The following is a 16,082-nucleotide window of genomic DNA, read 5'->3' on the forward strand; positions in this document are numbered from 1 at the left end:
AAATTTCTTCCGTGGCAAAATTTTGGGTTGTACAGAAAAAACAAAGTCTGAAACCGTGTACATTTTGAAAACCGAAATGATTAAAACTTTGAAGCTTCAAACTAGATTAAGTCAACTTTAAGATGGCCAATCAATGACTAAAATCAAAGTCGAAAGTGGGATGAAAGTGAGATAAATTTTTTGCAGTGTGAGAAGAGAAAAACACTTCACCGGCCATGGGAAGATGTGGTTTTTGACCCCTACCTTGAAATACAAGGGAGATGCTTTTCCATAAATTCAAAATAGTCTTATCTCGCCGATTCGTAAATAATCGAACATGATTTGTAAAGAGTTATCATCAAAGACGGAAAAAAAGAGACAAAGAAAGTGTAAACTTGAAAAGTGCAATTTCATTAAATGTTTCTTTGTATATTAATTTTTAATTCAGAGCATTAGCAAAAAACATAATATCTTATTTTTGTAATGCAAATTGTTTTTTATGTTTACAGAACTCACCCGACTTGCAGATATCGATGTCGATGTCATTCGATATCAATTTGGGAAATTTTGTGTTAAGCAACTGTTCGATTGTAAACTTCTGCCTGTGATGATGATGATTCTTTGAATAATTCTGATCATTTTGAAGAATTCTACAGTGAATTAATGTCAACACTAAACAAAAGAATGAAAAAACTAAAAATAACTTCATTTCGAAAGTATAAACTAATGAATTTTTCAAAAAACACCCACAAAGTCATAACACATAAAGAAGAAAGAATGTTATCTTCACTAAAAGAATATTTTCTTCATTACACTCATTTTGCTCTCGACAGTCTTCATAAAATGATGAAGCCCCCTTTTCATTTGTTTCATTTTCCGTTACTTGTTGCAGCTGATTCTTTATAAGTTCTTACTGAAGAAAACTGAAGAAAGCGCACTATAAAAAAGCAACAAAAAAATTTGATTGAAGCTAAAAATTCGCCTAGATTTTGTTTCGAATTTTGTCCGAAATATCAAACAATATATTGCGATTTGTATTTTGCAAGAATTAATAAAGAAGAGAGTTTATGTAGATAAAGAAATCTACAGCAGTCCAATGGAATTATCATGTTTAAAAAGAAGCGAAGAGTATAGTAGAAGACAACCCGTTGTAAACCGAGACACTGATGAATGGTAAAAAGTAAGCAAACCGAACGATTGGAACAGATATGGGTCAAAGGCCTTGAAAATAACCGATTAAAGGGAGCGAACTGAGAGGAAACGTCGCTTCGAGAACGTGGAGAACCGACGACTGATTCCACCTCTGGCCTCCAGCTGTGGCGGTTCACGAGATGTAATACGTTCATACAAAACGCGCCGTCGTTCGTACGCGCTCATCTAAAACTAAGTGGGGATGCGTTTGAATGTACACACTTAATGTAATAAACAAGGGTGTGAGGAAGAAGGAGAGAGAGAGAGAGAGAGATGTTATCAAACAGAATGAATGAAGAGATGAAGAGGAACAGATAAAAGAATCTTTATCGTAAGGGGACAATAGCTTTTATGCTACAAGCTGACACTCTGATCACAACTTCATTCCAATTTATTTTTTCACTACTTTTATTCATATCCAAATCTTTTAAATTCATTGTCAATCATGTCAAATCATTAAATTGAGATGAGAACTTTGTGCTTGAGCATAAAATAGCATAAGATTCAAAAATGTCGTCTAGTGTTAAAATTCACATTCAAATGTATTTTTTAACAATAATTGCAATTTGCAAAAGCATTATAATTTTTTGTTGCAAAGCATCATAATGTGACTGAACATATATAATTCAGTATAACTTAAAACATAATTTTATAATTATTGAGCATAAATGCAGCATAATTCGGTAACTCGAAGTACTTGCATATCTTTAAATATTTTATTTCTAAAAAATATGCAATTCTTCAAGCATTAGCAAAAAAAATTACAATTATCTTTTAAAAAAGTTGGACCAGCAAAATTAGTTTTACAAGGTGCATTTTTTTAATATTTCAATGTGTTATCTACAAGATCTACAATTAGGGATACTACAACAATAAAGTGCAAAAAAGTTTCTAATTATTAATTCATTTCTGAAAATTAAGTATATTTTTTATTAATATCAAGTGAAAGAGCAAGTTTTCCAAATGCAAAGCACAACATAAGCATAAAAAACATTTTTAAGAGCACAATTATAATTGACGTTATTTAGGAGCATAATTGAGGATAAAATTTTGAAAAGAATACCCAAGTAGAAATGTCCGGAGTTAGGACGGAGTTAAACACCGACATGGTACTGACTCAGTACTGACCGTCGGTACTGACTTTCGGAACCCGATCAGTACTGGGAGTATACTGACTCCAAAACCGAATCAGTACTATGTCGGAGTTAGAAAAGTTCTAAAATCAGTACTGGCAGAAAACTGGCTTAACACTAAATCAGTACTGCGAAGGAGTTAAAAAAACAATCAAAATTTGTTATAATGTAATTAAACATTAAACATCCTTTGATTTATTAACAATTAAAATATTTGCAAAGATTTGTAAAAACATTATTCATCAACAATAATATCAAACATTTTATTAATTTATTATTAACTAATAGATATATTTTAATAATATAATAATAAATTATTATTAATTAATTATTTTTAGAATTATTACGTATTATTAATAATAAAAAAAATTTTATTTTTTAAAGCTGTATATATATTTTTATTTATTTATTTAACAAAAATTTTTCTTAAATAAATTTCTTTTATTATTATTTTAATAAATAATTAGATTATAAATAATAAATAAATAATTATATTAATAATTTTTACCATATTATTATGATGTATCTATTAATTACTACATAATGACTTGATAAAATGTATATATAAAGATATATGTATAATAATTTTTCTTGAAATAAATATAATATGCAGTGGATTTATTATTAAAGCACTGTATATATCGGCCCCACAATTCAAAAGGAAGTTTATGCGAGATAACTCCCGAGCTTGCGTGGCTATGCGGTATGTGTATTCGACTTGCGTCCTCGAGGTCTAGGGTTCGGTCCCCCGTGCGTGCGATATTTTTCCGTCTTAGTTTTAAGTGTTTTGTGTATAATTCTTAATAGTGTTACATAAAGTATAAGTTTAAATAATTAATAACCAGTAATAATAATAATTTAGTCATTAATTTAAATAAATAATGAAAAAATAAGAAAAATATTTTTTTTAAACTTATTTTAATAAAAGGAATTCTAATAATTAATTAATAATAATTAATACTAATAATAATTATTAGTATTCAATAAATTACTCCCCATGCTTTAATAATTAAATAAGGAGCTTATACTGACCGCCGGTAAAAATCAGTACTGGACAGCGTTACCAGCCAGGGTTTTCCCAGTACTGACTTAGTACTGGAGTCAGTACTGCAATACTGGCAGTCAGTACAAGATCAGTACTATGCCAGTATTACATTTCTACTTGGGTAAGACCTTACAGAAGTCATTTGGCCAGTATTTTGAGAGATATCAAAAAGTTGTAAATTCGATCAATAGGAAGGTAAAGTATAAATAACATTTATGTCATTTTGCTTCCTCATGAGAAAGCTTTGCATTGGTGACGATTTTCAATTTTTCAAAAGAAGGTTATATGGACTCATTTTCATCTAGAACATATGTAAATTCAATTCTGAGCAAATGTCCAGATGTGTGTGTATGTGTGTGTGTGTGTGTGTGTGTGTGTGTGTGTGTGTGTATGTCACAAAAATTGTGTACAAATTATCTCAGACAAATTTTGATGGGTTGTCCTGAAATTTTGCAGGTTTATTCCAGTCATTAATACCTAAAATCTGACACAAGGATTTTCGAAAATATCTACAAAATTATTTTTTATACAATTTTTTTAAATTTCAGAAAAAATTTTTTTTTGTATTTTTTGAAATAATTTTTTTATTTGTTAATATTTCCATTAATTATTCTCAAAATTACATTCCTGACAAGAAAACGAATCGATTGATGTATACAAAGTATATATTTTATCAAAATTTATAAAATTAATAAATATTTTTCTTTTTCACAAAAAATTCAAATTTTGTATTTTTTTCATAATTTATTTAATATTAATATTAATATTTTGAAATGATTATTCTATCATAAAAAAGAAGCAATTGGCAAATGAAAGTGTAAATTTCACCAAATATTTATATAACAACTTATAAATGATTTATATAATTTTATTTTTAACAAATCTTCTGGACGAACCCTTTTGTACATAGTTTTTCACAAGTTTGCAAAACCGCAATTTTTATATATTGAGGAAGCTAAATGGTCATGAAATGAACAACTTGTTTTAAGTTGCGACGTTTCGACAGTTTGGTTCACTGCAAAGGTGGGCAGTAAAGCGTTAATCCGTTAATCGTTAATTAACTCCGTTAATTTTTTCGTTAACGATTTAACTTTTAAGTTAATTTTAAAAACAGTTAACGGACTTGTTAACTTCCGTTACATTTCTCTTTCGTTAATTAAGGTCCGTTAAATTTCTTTTTTTTTTGAAAATTTTAATTACCCTACTAAAAATAAAGTCACAAAGCGACAGAAATTTAGTCAGAATCTCTGATGATTTTAAACTGCTTTTGTTATGATTGCAGCCACAGAACATCAGACTTAAGTCATATGTTTAAGCATAAAAATTCAAAAGTAGTCAGGTTTTTTATACAAAGTCGACACCCTCTTTTACCTGGAAAAAGGTCAACTGACAGTCATAAAATTGAAGGAAAATCTTTTTATTTGTTTACGTTTATATTTATTTAAACATTATACTTGTTTTTCATCGACTTAGAATTCTAACGTTATGTTCTTATTATTTATACAATACGCTGGGTTAGTGGAAGAAAAGGACACCTCGAAAATATTAATTTTATATCAATTCTCGTTTGGCGATACTATGTGTAATGTAATTGTTTTTTGAGTTTTTGTAATAGAAGATTCAAGAACATATTATCTTCATAGTTTTTTGAGCACAGAATCTCATAAATCAATTAAATTACACATATTATCGTCAAACAAAAATGCATTTAAAATTAATATTTTCGAGGTGTCCTTTTCTTCAACTAAAAAGCGAGGTGTCCTCTTTTTTAACCAAAATTCGAGGTGTCCTTTTTTTCCACTAACCCATTGAATATCCTTTAGAACTTAAATTCAAAAATGATATTCTTTTTTATTTATCAATTACGGTTTTCGAGATACGTTACAGTTTCCTTAAAAAATGTTTTTATACTAAATTTTAGATATTTGTAATCGTGGAGATTTTTAGATTCTGAATTTATATTGATTTCACTTGAATGTTAAAATTGCAAAACTTTTGAGCAATAAAAATCAGGTTGGAGACCCCCGAAGCTCATAACAAAAAACCCACGATTCTATTGTGAAAAAAGGGATACGCACAAATTTGAAGTTTTAACGGTACTTTACATTTACCCACTATATTTTGGTGGGGGCTAAAAATAAAAAAGATGAATTCAATGAGAAATAATCACAATCCATAATAATCAGGATTCAACAGGAGCATAAAAAACCCTTTAGTCAGAATTAACCAAAAGCTTCAGAAAACGTTAAAGTAGTCACAAAACATCAAATTTTCTGACGTTTTCTTATTATTCCTGATTTTATTTTTAGCAGGGTATCATAATAAAAATATTTTGTCGAAACTTTAGTTGTTTATGAAAGGAAACATGTGTCTCTTAGATTTGATGTAAAAAAATAAAAATTAATGAAAAAGAACACTTGTTTTTTTGTACATTAGAATGCAATTACGAATTTTTTTAAATTTATGTTAACTTTAACGGTTAACGTTAACTTCCGTTAATTTTCTTGTTCGTAAACGGATTAACTATTAGGTTGAGTCCACAATATCACTTTTGAACGGGATGTAAACGTAATGAAACAATATACTTAGCATTGTTTCGTTTCGTTTACGTTCCGTTCAAGAGTGCTATTGTGGACTCAACCTTAACGAAGTTAACTTTTTCACTTAACGAATTAACGATTAACGACGTTAATTTTTAGGTTAACGGTGCCCACCTTTGGTTCACTGTCTTCATCAGGCTAAATTTATTTAATAATATTACAACGAAACACCATAATAAGACATATATATATGTATAAAATTAATAATACCTGAATATATACTAAAACTTTATCATATTGCAACTATGTCAACATAAACAAATTACTTTCAAAAACACATACGACATAATTTAAAACATATAAAAAATAAATAAAACGTTTACAATATAAATTTTACAAGAATTTGAATAATTTATAAAATAATGAACGCTTTTTAATGATCTTAAGCTTATTTTAAAGGTAATTTTTTACAGAATGAGAATTACTTATAGGCATTAACGTGTAATTTTTTTTCTTAGAAAATGCAGGTCGTCAAACTTGGACCAGAAAAATTAAAAAAATTTGAAATAATCTTAAGAAGATTTTCTGGTAAGTTTCATGAAAATCGGTTGAAAATTGGCTGAGCTACAATGCACGGCGTGCGAAAAAATACGTTTTGAGAAAATCGCGTTTGAATTTTTGATACAAAAAAAGTAGTGTTTAAAGGGACTTACAGCTTTTAACGTTTAGTCAGCTATATCAAGAATAATAACTATTGCACTAACACCAAAGTTTACTATTACTTACTAATAGTGCTTACTATTGACAATTAATAAAATTTTATTACTATTATTATTATTAGCATTAGCATTTAAGGTCTTACAGATAGTTTACAGATAGTAAACAAATTTTTAAAGAAAAAAAAAAATTATAAAAAAATTTCATTTTACACGAGTTTCCCCCCTTAATAAAAATCCTATATATAATGTGAAATTTAACACCACTAAAATTATTCTAAGTTCAGTGTGGAGAATTTCCATATGCGTCCCGCAGGGAGGACAAAAAATTATATTCGCAATAACGGGCTCAAAAGTATCGGGCGAAATTTAATTAAAACGGCGGGAGACCTGAAGCACCCTTCCCACAAATCACCTTCTTTTTGCATCAGGTATGAAAATAACTATATTCATTCTTTTCGAATTATTATCTTCTTAAAGGATAAATTTAAAAAATCGTGGTACAATGAAATCCTGGTTATCAAAGCTCGCTTTATCCCAGGTCTCTATAATATCAGCGTCAATATCATAAGACGAAGCCAATCTGGATTATCCGATACCATTTTTCTAATACTATTTTTTTATGTAGATATTCAAAAATTTTGTTTTTGCATATGAATATTTGTGTGAATAACTGACGAAATTGTATATAGATTAAAAAAAGTTGTTGTTATATCGCTTCTTTAGAATTTTTTAAAAATGATTATTCAATTTTAATGTAACTTAGCTTATTTTCTTCAAAAAATGATTCTCTGCAATTTATTGTTTATTGATGAAAACATGAATTGGCCTTCAGAGATGTAATATTATACATTATATTAAAAAAGAAAATTAATCAAACTTTATTATCATTGCTATATTACATGATCTTCTTTTAAATTTATTACTTTTCATAAGAATTATCTTAAGTTATTTTGAATATTATACATTAATGTATTACAATTCACTTTCTATATGACATTTCTAAATAGTAATGATGAAAAATTACATAAATTAATAGTTTGTGAGTAGAAATTTTTATTTTTATACCCAATATTAAAAAGGGCACTTGCTCCATCCATAAAATCAATAATATTTTATTAATGTCATTATTCTATCAACATTATTATATTTTTTTTATTTAACATTTTCTTCACATCAAAAAATTAAAACTACAATTTTTTTACTTACCCAAAGAGAAATGGCTCATCAATTATTTGATTACTCGAATTGACGAAAATTATTAAAGCTTTTGAAAATTTAATTATTTTTTGAATTTGAAATTAAAATTCTTCAAACTTCAATTTTCAAACATTTTTATGAAATACTTTAACCGTGACCTATAAAGTGAGTAATAGTTAATGTAATTATTTTTTGGTTGAAGAACAAAGTTTAACCCTAGAAATTACACCTGATTGTTTTTAGGCGAGAATAAATTTATTTGATTTTTAAAAACTTTTATGAAATTCTACCGAGACCTGTAGAGTGAATAATAGTTAAAGTAATTACTATTTAGTTAAAAAACAAAATTTAATGAATTTATAAAAAAAATTTTTATTTTGACATTTTTAAGTTTTAACAAATATTATTATTAATTTATCCAATTTTCTATTCATTTCATCATTAAAATGGGAAATTTTGACTTTCATCAAATTGACCTCAATTTAATGTCAATTTGACAAAAATTTAAATTTAATAAAAAAATGCATAAAATCTAATATACAAGTAAATATTAATATAATAAAATATAATAATAATATAAATTACAACTAATTAACAATTTAAACAAAATTGTCAAATTTTTAAAAAAATTTATTATTGATTATAATAGTAAAAATTGACGTCAAATTGATTGACAATTTCTCTTTGGGTAAATATTAATAATATAAATATTTTCATTCCTTTTTTATTGATATTACGCTTTAAAAAATGTGGTCTAACGAATTTGAAAAACTTGATTTATTTTAGACAATAAGACTTAGTAGTATAGGAATAGATATTACTTTTTTTATCGAGGCGTATGAATGAGTGTCATAATCGAAATGTTAAATTCTCACCAGAATCTTCAACTTAAATCTGCTTCTATCTAAGAATCGCATCAGATTTTAGAAATAGTTTTAAGAAAATGTCCTTAACCAAATTGTGACGTCTCATACGTGATGTTCAGCTTTTGTGCAGCTTTTGTGTTATTTTATTAATAGCCTCTCTTCAGGTGTCATTTTCAGCTGTATATCACTGTAGTTTTTTGCTATTACAACATTTTATTTGCATCTTTTTGGAAAATTATACTATTAAATGAATGGAAGAAAATATAATACTTGTTCTTTACAAATTTATTCAACGTTTGTTTATACTTATATGTATGGCAAGCGTACTTTTTAGAAAATCCAAATCCGAAAATAAAACTGAGTTCAAAGAATCTGTTAATGAAAATGATGAATTCTTGGCAGAACAGAAGATAACCGTACTTCAATCACATGGTTACACATTGGGAAAAATAATTGGTTCCGGATCGTATGCCACCGTTAAGGTTAGAACGATTTTTATTATTTAAATAATTATCATTTTATTTTTGACATAATAATTAGTAATAATCTAGAAACAGTTTTCTAGTGAACAAAGATAGAGAGAAGCTTTTTTTAAAATATACCTACTAGTAAAAAAGAATCAATAAAATTAAATACCTTTGTCAATACGAAAAGTTTATGAAAACAATGGCTTTTCCCTACAATAAGAAATATTTCAAAAACAAGGAAGTTTATTGTTCTGTAAGGTGTCGCTCACAAGCTGTCTTTCCTTTTCGGACCTTTTAGACTCCTCACACATATTTATAAAGTTTTATATGTAAATCGTCTTTTTCCAAATTTCAATATCACAGACAGCTTGACCCCTGCTCCCTAGAAGGATGACGTAGTTTGTTAATGATCTCATGTGGAAGATTATTCTATCGAGCATTTAGGTGATTTTGCATCGAGGGTCTGGAGACCTTTCATTGCCATCATGCATCGATGTAAAGTTTCGTTTTTCGTCAACAATTTTTTACTTTTTATATATAATACGATTTATGATGTCGCAATTCGCAACGTTTTCAAAATAACGAAAAATTACAATGCCCACTAATAGATACTATAAAAAATTAACCCTTTTTTATAGATGACGGTTACCCCCGATTAACTTTAATTTTTAGATTAAATAATAAAAGTTTCCCAATAAAAAGAAATTTTTTTCGGTTTATAAGTATATAATCATCGTTTATTTGACAGTTCATTTTGTTCGTGTCGATGAAAAAAAGATTATTGTATAAATACCCTCAGGAAAAATGTATTATTTTTTGGTTAAGTTAAAATTATCATGTTCATTTGTTTATTAAACAAAAAGTACTTACTGCATTGATAATTTAGGGCTTTTGGCTACCTTACATTTTCCATGAATATTCTTTAGGAATTAATATTTTAAAAAAATTTTAAATTCAAATCTTTCAGAAAATTAACAACTTATAATAATTTAAATGTCAATATAATTTTTCAAAAAAAAATTAAATTATTCACAAAAATTTTTATAAAATCCTCCCCAAGAATTCAATTATTTAAAAAAATGTAATAAAATTCGTTGTAAGAATTAAATTATATTCAAAAAATTTTCATACGATTTCAATTATTATTTCTAATACAATTATAAATAAATTCCTCGAAAAATGTAATTATTTTCAAAAATTTTTTGCAAGAATTCAATTACATTTCACAAATAATGAAATTCTTCGCTCAAAATTCAAATATTTTCAAAATCTACTACTTTAAAAAAGTTTCTCAAAAGAATTCTATTATTTTAAAAAAGGGTAATAAAATTCGTTGCAAGAATTAAATTATTTTCATAAATAATACAATTCTTTACAGGATTTCAATTATTTTCTATATAATTTTAAGTAAATTCTTCAAAAAATGTAATTATTTTCAAAAATATTCAAAATTCAATTATTTTTGAAAATTCATGCTATAATGCCTTTAATATTCAATTATTATGTAAAACTGTAACTGAAATTCATTTTTAAATCAATTTTCATTAGAAAATTCTACTGGAATTCAATTATTTAAATACAAAAATTAATAATTTATTGAATAAATGAATGTTTTCATTTTTTGCAAAAAAATGTCATAATGTCATAATATTCGAGGCCTGGTACTACCAAAAATAATGTTTTTGACAAGAAATATTCCAAATCGATAATTATCAATTTAATTGCTTCAAACAGGTTGCAAAGTCAGAGAAACATGATTCGTTAGTTGCTGTTAAAATCATATCAAAGTTTCAAGCTCCTGGAGATTATTTAAAGAAATTTTTACCCCGTGAAATTGAAGTTATTCGAGGCTTAAAGCATTTGAATTTAATTCGATTTCTGCAGGCAATTGAAACTACTCATCGGTTTGTTCTTTCAATTTTTAACTTGATAGTATATTAATGAAAATAAAACTTCTTTTTTATATGATTAGTAACAAGTATGTTCAAGTTGGCAATTCAACCAGTTATTTATCTCGCGTTTGAACTAAAATTTTATTAACATTATTCACAATACAAATTAAAAGCATGGATGTCTTGTAATAAATTTAAACTATAAATACTAAAATTTATGAAAATAAAGTTAAAACGATTAAATTATAAAATACCGTGTTATTAAAAATATTCTTTGCTTATTCTGAACGCTTTCCTTTTGCAGCGTGCTTTTAAACGGCAACTTGAAAATTGGTAACATTTTAACTTTATTTATAATTTCGGAAATGCATGCCAATACTAATGTCAGCACTCACACATTGAGACGCTTTTAAAAGAATAACATTTTTGAATTTGTGGTCGAAAAATATTGAAATGAATACAAAAAATCATCTTTGAAAAATACAAGGTTTTCAATGACGAAGTATAAAATAAAAATTTATAAAAATGAATTTTTTAATAAACATCAACAAATAAATATCTGAATTTATTAAAAAATTTTTTTATTTTAGGGATCCTGTTAACTTGCAAAACTGATTGTAGTAAATTAAACATTCAGAGAAAAAGACCGTTGGATTCCACGTTTTACATTTTTTATCGTGATCGCCATTCTCATAATTCAGGGCGTCAATGCTTTTAATTTACACTAAACTTTCATTAACATTTTCCATCAACATTATCTGAATTAACAACATTTCAGGATATACCTTTCTTATGTCCTAAATTACACTTTGTAGGGTGTATATTATCATGGAATATGCCCAAAACGGTAGTTTGCTCGATATCATAAGACGCGATAAGCAGATTGACGAAATACGGAGTCGCCAATGGTTTAACGAATTAGTGGAGGCAGTTTATTATTGCCATAACCGCGGAGTTGTTCACAGGTAATAGTGATAAGTAAAATTACTTGCTATTCACAACACAGGTTTACAAATTAAAAAATTTTTTTTGACAATCGAACAAAACATTTTTTTTTCCGATTACTAGGTGTTTTTTGAGTAAGAAAATCATAGTTTTAATTTTTTTCCTCGTGTAGTTTTGTTGTATAGCTGCAAATTTTGTTAAAATCAGTTTTAAAAATTTCAAAATGTCGGATCCAATATGGCGGACAGGTTTTTAAAAATCGAACGAATTCCTCTTAAATTTGTTACTTGGGTGTTTTTGAGGTCGCTGAGATTACGAATCCGATGTTAGATTTCGAAAATTGAAAATGGTGGACGAGTTTTCTAAAAATCGATCGAATGCTCATCTATTGAATCCACTTTTTATATTTTCGAAATCTGACATCGAATTCGTAATCAACGACCCCGAAAACACCCAAGTAACGAATTTAAGAGGAATTTGTTCGATTTTTAAAAACCTGTCGGCCATATTGGATCCGCCATTTTGAAATTTTAAAAGCTAATATTGGATTCAAAATCAGCGATTCCGGAAACGGTAACTCCCTCAATTTTCGTTGAATTTTATTCTATGATCTATGGATCGAAAGGCAATTTAATTACCTTTCCAATGGCACCTTATTTATTATATTTTGACAAGATAATTTTTCTACAGGTAAGTTTAAGTGATGTCGTATCTCAAAAATGCAAAATTTGCAGCTACAGCAAATTAAAACTATGATTTCTTACTCAAAAAACATCTACTAATCGGAAAAAAATGTTTTATTCGATTTGCAATTTCACTGTAAACCAGTGCAATAATAAGGGAAAGTTCACCTCTGACGTCTTGATATTACCTCCTCTCTCTTTTTTTAAATTGAAATATTTTGTAGAGACATCAAGTGCGAAAACCTTTTAATGACTCAAAACTATGTCATGAAATTGTCAGATTTTGGATTTGCTCGAGGTCAAATGAAATCTAAAAGCGGAGTGCCTTTATTAAGCGAAACATTTTGTGGAAGTTATGCTTACGCTTCACCAGAGATACTTAAAGCAATTCCATATCAACCTCAATTATCCGACGTCTGGTCAATGGGAGTTGTACTTTTTGCTATGGTCTTTGGCCGATTACCGTTTGACGATACAAATTTCAATCAACTTTTAAAGGTTTATACTTATTTGCAATTTATTACCATCTCATCACATGAGAAGGTATTAGTTTTTTTGACTAACAACTGAAAATCATTTTTTCTACGAATCTCATAAGTATAATAAAATTTATATATTTTAATGACAAATGAATAAAAAAAAAATATTAGCAGGTACAAAAGAAGGTAAATTTTCCCAAAGAACCTGCAGTTACAGAAGCTTGTCGACTTTTAATTTCGCGCTTATTAGTTCCTCAACGTACTCGCTTGACTGTTGAAGACATACGTTCAGATACATGGTTGACATTGTAATGGTTGTACGCAGAAAGACACGATATTTGTAAAAATAAAATAAGATGAAAAAAGAAATCTGCTTTATAAGGATTTAATCCAAGGTGGAATTACATTTTCAATTTTTTCAATTCGAAATAAACGACCATGATTTTGACTAATCAGGTGTCTTTATAAAATAATAACAATTATGAAAATCATAACTTCTTAAAAAATTTATCCGCCATTTTGCATTATGGTAAACTGACTTCAAATTCGTAATCAGCGACCTCAAAAACCCTCTATAACTAACTTCTATAAAAAACCGTTAACTTTTAAAAAAATTGATCCGCCATTTTGAATTTTTGAAAACTGACCTCAAAAACATGTGATTACCAAATTTTATATAAATCGAAGAATATTTTTGCTTTCGGCATGTTTTCACGATTCTGCCCCACTTGTGGCGTCTATGCTAATATAAAAACTGTTTTTTGTACATTAATATAAATTAATGTACTGTCACGTCTTCGTGACTATATCTAAATTTTATATGTAAAAGAATGTATGTACCTATAGATATTTATAAAAGGGGGAAGATTATTTTTCTACCTATTTCACCCTCGACTTAAGAAAATATATGCTTGACATTTAATACCATTGGTGAAAATTATGACACGTGCAAGACACCCTTTAGAAAGGGGTGATATATCTTCAATTAGAAATTTTTTTTCACTTTTCTGTATCTTTTACAAAGAGCAGGATCAAAAGAGACTAAACATACACGAAATACATACAATATGGGTCAGTTTCACCAATTCACAGTAAAACGTGAAGTGTTAAAATAACACCAGAGTGGATTAAAATAATCTGCAATAGTTTAATCCCTCTAGGATTAAATTAACACCAAAAAGAATTAAAATAATATGTTCTTGTGTTATTTTTAACTATGAATGAAATTTTACTTTAAATAAAACACCAAAGTCAACGATTTGTAAAAATTCAACGAATTCAGCTTCTTCAGGGAGAATAGTAAGTTAGCTATTAACTTAGTTACTAACTTACTAACTAACTTAGTAAAATAGTTACTAAATTCAATTGTGTTCAAAAATTTTTTAAAATTCTCGTCAAAATTTCACTTCTCTTTATAAATAATAAAATTTTTCTCTGATATTCAATAATTTTACAAAACTTTAATCAAATTCATATCAAAATTTCAATTATTTTCAAAAGTTCTCTAAAATTCAATGATTTTCAATATCTACTATTAAAATAAAATTTTACAAAAGAATTCCATTATTAAAAAAAATTTGAATAAAATTCTAAGCAAACATTCAATTATTTTCATGAATAATAAAAATTTTTACAGGAATTCAATTATTTACAAATTTTTTTTATAAATTTCTTCGCAATAATTCAATTATTTTCATAAATAATATTTTTACAGGGATTCAATTATTTTTATAAATAATAAAATTCTTTTAGGGATTCAATTATTTTCATAAATAATAAAAATCATTGCATAATTTCAATGATTTTTAATGCAATTTTAAACGAATTCCTCGAAAAATGTAATTATTCTTAAAAATTTTATTAAAATTCGTCCAAAGAATTTAATGATTTAAAAAATTTGTTGATAACATTTTTTATGAAAATTTAATTTCAAGAAACATGAAATTAATAAATGATTTATTTTTGTATTTAAATAATTGAATTCTCGTAGAATTTACTAATAAAAATGGTTTTTCATTTCATAAAAATGAATTTCAGTTAAAACTTTAGATTATAATTAAATATTAAAAGCATTATAACGTGGATTTTTATAAATAATTAAATTTTGAAAAAGTTGCAAACTAAAATCATTGAAATTCTTAATTTTTCATATTTTTGACAAAAAATTCTGTAGAATTAATTCTTTTTTAAAGTTTAACAGGATTTTTATTGAAATTATTTCAAGTTTTTATTTTTCAATATATATTTCATTGCAGAATTTTCGAATAATTGAAATTTTGTAAAATTGAATTGTAAACGAATGAATTTGAAAATTCTCATAAAACTCATCGCAGCATTTCAATTATTTTTCATACAATTATAATTGAATTCCTTGAAAAAAGTAATTATGTTCATGAAAGTTTTAATAAAATTCGAGAAAAAGAATTCAATTATATAAAAATTTGTTACTAAAATTCTTTATGAGAATTGAATTTTGAGAAACATTAAATTATTCAATAAATAATTTACTTTTGCATTTAAATAATTAAATTCTTGTAGAATTTTCTAATAAAAATTGATTTTCATTTCATAAAAATGAATTTCAGTTAAAATTTTAGATTATAATTAAATATTAAAAGCAATAGAGCGTGAATTTCTAGAAATAATTGAATTTTGAAATTAATTTTTTTGAAAAAGTTGAATTCAATTTTCTTTTATATTATTTGAAGTTTTTATTTTCTAATATGCATTTAATTCAAGAATTTAGGAATAATTGAAATTTCGTGAAATTGAATACTGTAAACAAATTTATTTGAAAATTGCCAAAGAACTTTTTCGAAAATTATTAAAAATAATAAGTAAAATTGTAGTTAAAAATTTTTGAAAATAATAATTGAATTGAAGTAATGAAAATGATTTTGAAGAAGTATAATATTCTTATAATATAAAATAATGATTTTATTACTT

General features: G+C 26.3%; 2 protein-coding genes across 3 annotated transcripts in view; one reads left to right on the forward strand and one right to left on the reverse strand.

Moving 5' to 3' along the window:
• The window catches only part of LOC122512353 (tolloid-like protein 2), a 34,202-nt gene extending 24,779 nt beyond the window's left edge, over window positions 1-9,423 (reverse strand). Inside the window, exon 1 of one of the 2 annotated variants that reach the window (XM_043628135.1) lies at window positions 9,307-9,423. Coding sequence is in view for 1 of the 2 variants with exons in the window: in XM_043628134.1 (XP_043484069.1) it covers window positions 496-688 (193 nt within the window). In the remaining variant the exon portion in view is untranslated. Of the gene's footprint in view, window positions 1-495; window positions 2,226-9,306 lie in introns of those variants that run through there. The other variant, XM_043628134.1, reaches the window with a different exon arrangement.
• LOC122512270 (testis-specific serine/threonine-protein kinase 4-like) lies at window positions 8,985-14,191 on the forward strand. The gene is made up of 5 exons (XM_043628010.1): window positions 8,985-9,152; window positions 10,872-11,041; window positions 11,845-11,994; window positions 12,882-13,155; window positions 13,308-14,191. The coding sequence occupies exons 1-5, from the start codon at window positions 8,985-8,987 to the stop codon at window positions 13,446-13,448; spliced, it is 903 nt and encodes a 300-aa protein (XP_043483945.1). The 3' UTR covers window positions 13,449-14,191.
• Window positions 14,192-16,082: the final 1,891 nt, after the last annotated feature.

This window comes from Leptopilina heterotoma, unplaced genomic scaffold (assembly GCF_015476425.1).
Source record: "Leptopilina heterotoma isolate Lh14 unplaced genomic scaffold, ASM1547642v1 Lhet_97, whole genome shotgun sequence".
In the NCBI taxonomy this organism is placed as follows: domain Eukaryota; kingdom Metazoa; phylum Arthropoda; class Insecta; order Hymenoptera; family Figitidae; genus Leptopilina; species Leptopilina heterotoma.